Source organism: Pinus tabuliformis, chromosome 5_2 (assembly GCF_031772625.1).
Source record: "Pinus tabuliformis cultivar Carrire ecotype Pingquan chromosome 5_2, CPIR1, whole genome shotgun sequence".
NCBI classification, from domain to species: Eukaryota; Viridiplantae; Streptophyta; class Pinopsida; order Pinales; family Pinaceae; genus Pinus; species Pinus tabuliformis.
In genome coordinates this window covers 486350392-486356211 of record NC_142306.1, presented here as the reverse complement: position 1 = coordinate 486356211, position 5820 = coordinate 486350392, and the positions used below count along the sequence as shown (strand labels likewise).

At 43.1% G+C, this 5820-nt stretch overlaps 1 protein-coding gene across 1 annotated transcript; it reads right to left on the bottom strand.

The window, feature by feature from the left end:
• Nucleotides 1–353: 353 nt before the first annotated feature.
• LOC149159806 (uncharacterized) lies at nucleotides 354–5463 on the bottom strand. Its single transcript, XM_089434428.1, has 2 exons — nucleotides 1534–5463; nucleotides 354–1421 (listed from the first exon to the last, which is right to left on the bottom strand). The coding sequence occupies exons 1-2, from the start codon at nucleotides 5461–5463 to the stop codon at nucleotides 354–356; spliced, it is 4998 nt and encodes a 1665-aa protein (XP_089290554.1).
• Nucleotides 5464–5820: the final 357 nt, after the last annotated feature.

Below are 5820 nucleotides of genomic sequence, written 5' to 3'. Positions count from 1 at the left end.
AATTATTAAGCGGATGAGATTTCTAGGAATATTTTAGAACATTCTTAGTAGAATGCACAAATCTAAGTATCTACAAAGTGATTATGCTATTTTTGTCCTTTCAATTAAATTGATTAATTAAAAAAATTATCATATTTTTTTTTTTTAACAAAGTCGTCTACTCGTATATTAAAAAACCAACAGTCCAGTATTTTGGTACAAAAGAGGGAAATTTTGGGAGCTGAGGTTCAAAATTGGGTTCGCAGACCCATAATCCTCGTAGCTTCTATTGATTAAACACAGAACTAGAAATAAACGGCTATATTGCCTGACAAAAGAGCCTCCTAGCCAACGAAATTTACAATGCATAAGTATCAAGGGGAGTGCTGGGTAATAGAGTCATCCGGGAGAGGCCCTCTCCTGCTTGCTCTAGTTGAGGCTTCAGCCTGCTGGCTTTCGGTGAGGGAGCGAAGATGGTCTATGGCAGCTTCCATGTGAATGCAGCGGTCTTTTAAATCTTCGATCTCTTTCTTCCTTTTCTCCAATTTTTTGCGCTTGGAATTTCTATCAGCATGATAATCCTCGGTCAGCTCCTTCACCTGTTTGTTCAATGCATTTATCATGATTACATGAGCTTTACACATGTTACAGTCCTTATTGTTGAAGATGTTTCCCATAGAATTCCTGGGCTGAGCCTGATTAGCAGGTTGATTTTGCTGATCCGCCATTCTGAATTGGGATTCTAAATCAGCAGTACCCCGAGGAGTTTCTGAAGTGGCAGTGTGCGTGAGAACGATACCACTGATCTGCTTGCTCGCTGGATTAGTTGCCACGGGCCTCAGAACGAAGCTAGAGACAAAAACCAGACTGTTAGCAATGATGAAAGCACTATAGTGGAAAAAAACGTTTACCCAGGATGATGGATGAGCAGCTGAGTTTCGAATCGAGGTGAGCGCCTTCAGACGATGCCTGGGATTTGGAAGGGCACTGTAGACTCTGAGAAACTGAGAGTCTTGACTGCAGACCGAGAGGGGCTCGGTGTTGTCTTTGAGCAAGAAACTGCCCTTATGATCCTGAGATGATCCTTCTAACTGAAGCTCCCGCATGTAGAGAACCCTTCGCCTCTGATTCTGATCACCATGAGTTGTGAAAGTCCTGAGGGAATCGCTGTCTTTTATAGGAACGAAGAGGGCTCGCTCATGCTTGAATCGAGCAGTGGTAAATCTATTTTTGAAGTCCGGGAGATCTTTGGGGTTGCTTTTCCCCTGTCCTTGAAGACTGTCTTCAGCATGGGCGTGATCACGCCCTGAGATATTGTCTGGGTTGATTTTTGTGAGGATCCTCGTCTTGCCTGCATTCCTCGAATCCGTAGACCGATGCACTGTCCCGTAACGCCTGTTTTGACAGTCGAGGAGGATATGGTATGATGAAGATAAGATAATCTCAATCCAACAGCTTTGAAACGGATGCCTGAGGTGACCAATTGTCCTTTGCAAAGGGAGGACGTCTTTACTATGGAATATCCCTGTCATATATTTCATTGTTTTCCTTGACCTGGCCCTTGAGTCTTCCCGTGGCTTTGTTTGCCTGCTCGTCAGCTTCCACATTGTTGTTTCTTAAAACGTGCTTGTAAGTCACTTTGCTGTTGCCCTTGATCTGATCCATAATTCGGCCTTTGATTCTGTTTAAGGCGATTTGAGTGAAATCTTTTCCGGAGTTCATTGCTGCAATGATGATCGCTGAGTCTCCAATGACTAAGAGATTTTGAATGCCTAACTTCAGGGCGATGGAGATCCCCAACAAAAGGCTATAAGCCTCTGCCTTATTATTCGTCATGGTGCCCAAACCCCACTCGTAAGTAACAATTATTTTTCCTTGAGGATCTCTTATTATTCCCCCGGCTCCAGCTCTGCCTGGGTTATTTTTCGAAGCCCTGTCAAAGAAAAGCGTGAACCGCTTTTGGTTTTGGACCCAACTGTGGATTTCCTCCTTTGTCCCTCTGAGTTTCCAATCATTCTGCCCTGCTCCTATTCTTGACATGTTTTTTGTTCTTGTTTTGCAATTGAATCTCCCGATCCATTCCTTTACCCTATCCTCTTTGTATTCCGGGTCTGCATGAGAAATCCCATTAGCTTCAATTGTTTCAGCGATAATAGCAGTTGTTTTAGCCAGAATGCTAGCTATACTAGGTTTCTTGTTTTTGAATATACATTCGTTCCTGGCTAACCATAACTGCCAGCAGAGGTTTGAAGGGATGCTGGTCCATATCCTCTTAGCTAGATTCATGTTCTTGGTGGCGTAAGGGAAGAGTTTCCCCCAACCTTTCTGGAGGAGAGAAGTCTGATTGGGAAGATCTTCAATGTTTAGAGGACTGGTTATGAGTTTCCAGCAGGATCTTGCTACTGGGCAATCAATGAATAGGTGGTTGATGGTTTCTTCCGCCTCCCTACACATGAAACAAAGTGATGGACCCTGAATTCCTTTCTTCCTTAGGTTTTCTGCTGTCAAGATTTTGCCATGAAGCAAGGTCCAATTGAAAAATTTTATCTTAGGAAGGCTTTCAATTCTCCATGCTGCTTTGTGGAGTTGCCAATTGTTGATTGCCGTTGAATTTTGGAGTGCCTTGTAACCTTCTTTCACTGTGTATTTGCCTCCGGTTGGATCCCAAACATAGTTATCCTCTATCACTCTGTTTGTAGGAGCTGAACCTGTGAGAGAGAGCTTGAGGTCTTTCCATAGATTCTCCAAACCTGTAGGTAGGTGCAAAGTTCTCCATCCTTTCCAACTGTTTTGATCCCAGAGTGAGATATCGAAAAGAGTTTTAAGGTTGGCTTCTGACATCCACTGCTGCAGAGGTCTGAAATTGATGGAATTTTCCCTAGCTTCAGTACCCATAATTCTATCCTTCCACACATTGATATGCTTACCATTACCTGGGACTGTGGAGATGTGAGGCTTGAGGAGGGGAAGAGTTTTTTTGATTAATTTCCAAACAGGGGTACATTGTCTGTCAGTGATTGCTTCGGAGAGGATGTTGCTGTTGATCCCATTCAGATATTTCCTTTTGATGACCTCTGTCCACCAGGTCCCTTTCTCTTTTAAGATTCTCCATATTAACTTGAAGCCCATTGCCATATTTGCCAGCCTAGGAATTCTGATTCCTAGCCCTCCATTTTCTATCGGAAGGATGACCTTTTCCCATTTCACCAAGCTGAATTTTTTGGTGTTTTGCTTTCCCCCCTTCCATAGGAAGCTTCTAAGAATCAGTTCCATATGTTTATGTATGCTTGAAGGTGCGAGGGTGATGGCAAATTGATAGATAGGGAGGGCTGAAAGAATGGCTTTAATGAGAATTGATCTGCCCGCCAAGTTAAGCCAATACATCCCCCAGCTCTGCAGTTTCCCTCTTAGCTTCTCAATAAGCTTGATCCAAACTTCATTTTTGAGTGCCTCTTTGGCCAGAGGCATTCCTAAGTACATGAAATGAGACCAATTAGATTGGGCTGGGATTTCCATTATTAGTGAGATTCTTTGGGTTATGTATCTTGGTACATTCCAGGTGTAAATCATGCACTTATTATTGTTTAATTTGCCCCCCGAGGCTTGAAGGAAAAGGTCCAGGATGGTCTTGAATCTCCTGGCCATGAGGCTTGATGCACCTTCGATTAATAGAGTGTCATCTGCAAATAAGGAGTGATTGATCCCTTTTGCTCCTCGGATGATGTCCACTCCTGTTATTTCCTTCAGCTTTCGCTTGTTTTCCAGGTGCAAGCTCAAAGTTTCTGCCATGATGATGTAGAGGAAAGGAGACAGAGGGCATCCTTGCCTCAGGCCTCTTGAGCTCTTGAAAGCGCTGCAAGGCCTACCATTAATTAAGGGGGCTGTCCAATTTTGTGAGATGCTTTCCATAATCCTGCTGATGAAGAGCTCTGAGACACCGAACTTCTCAAGGACATTCCGCAGAAATGTGTGATTTACCCTGTCAAAGGCATTCGCCATGTCCAACTTGATTGTCATACCCTTCTCCTTTCTAGCAACGCTACTGTGTATCGCCTCCTGAACCAGGATTACATTGTCTGTTATATGTCTCTTGGGGAGAAATCCTCCTTGGTTATCGGAGATAAGAGAGGGAAGGATTTTTTTGAGCCTATTTGCCAGAATCTTAGTGATAATTTTGTAAGAGACATTGCATAATGAAATCGGTCTGAACCTGTCAAAGGATTTGGGATTGGGTTCTTTTGGAATTAGCGCTAGATGCGAAGACTTGATACTGCTGCCCATTTTACATTTTGAGTGGAAGTTTTTCACCATTCTTATGTAATCTTTCTTGATGATATCCCAGTGGGTTTTGTAGAAGCTCACCGTGAAGCCATCCGGCCCGGGGGCTTTGTCTAGAGGCATACTATTGACTGACCATTCGATCTCCTCTATAGATATTTCTTTGTCCAGCTCACGATTTTGTGCTTCTGAGACCTTTCTCTCTATAATGTTGGCGAATTCTGGATTGTCTTGGTAGAGAGGATCAGCTGTGAGAAGGGTTTGGAAGTGTTTAGAAGCAGCCTCCTTGATTTCCTCTTGGTTCGTAAGTTCTTTGCCTTCGACCATTACCCTTTCTATGTTATTTCCAGCTCTCCTTACTTTGAGACTGTTGTGGAAAAACTTGGTGTTTTTATCCCCATAATTGAGCCATAAACATCTCGACTTCTGTCTAATTTCTTCCTCTTCTTTACGATGCTGATTGTAAAGTGCTTTGTACAGCTCACTTTCTTTCCTCTGGTCTTCCTCCGTTTCTTGGACTGCTTCCTTTTCCTGATTCCACTGCTCTAATTTCCTTTGCAATTCATTTTTTCCCTTCTTTTCCTCGATCACGTGGTTCCTCGCCCACTTCTTTATGGCAATCCACAGCAGTTTGATCTTTGTTTCCCAAACGAAGTGGGGGGAGCCTGTTATCTCTGTTGTCCATGCTTCTTTTATCATGGTTTTGAAGTCTTCACTGGAATCCCATGCTCTGTTATATTTGAAAGGCAGCGGACCCATGTCTTCTCCTTTGTCTAAGTACAACGCCACTGGTTTGTGATCTGAGTTGAAGCCCTGTATTATTGTGCTGCGGATCCTCTGTAAGCTGGTGACTGTTCTCTCCTGTACTAAAATTCTATCAAGTCTCTCTTTTATGTTATTCCTACCTGTTCTTTTGTTTGACCAAGTGTAGCGGCCATTTTGGGGAGGTATGTCTATGAGGTTATGTGTTTGTATAATGTCCTCCAATTTTTCTCTATAGGGATCCATAATAAATTTCCCTCCTAGTTTCTCCTCAGCATTCCTTATTAGGTTGAGATCCCCGCCTAGGAAAATATTCCTCCCCTGTGCTGTCTCAAGATCTTCAATTAGGGAGTCCCAACAAGAAGCTTTGTCCCTGAAGTGAGGGGGAGCATATACGTTGTATATTGTATATTCCTCCTTCTTGTCTGTGCTTTGCATATCCATTCTGATCCACCATCTGCTTTGCCTGTTGTCTATGAGTCTCCAATTACTTTTGTTCCATATTGCCCCTATTCCTCCTGATGCTCCTATTGCACTCGTGGCTATTCCTTCATATTTTCTATTTCTTATCAGGCTGTTTTGGAATTCTTGTTCACTGATTTTGGTCTCCTGGAGTAGGAGGAAGTCTGGGTGTTCTGCTTTAATAAGGTCTCGGACTGCGTTTTCTTTTAGGGAGGAGCCCATCCCCCTACAGTTCCAAGAGACCAAAATCATCATTTACCTGATTTGTTGTGGATCCCACTTTTCTCCTTCAGTTTCTCCCCGCTTCCTTTGGTCTTATCAAGATAAGTGTCCATTGGT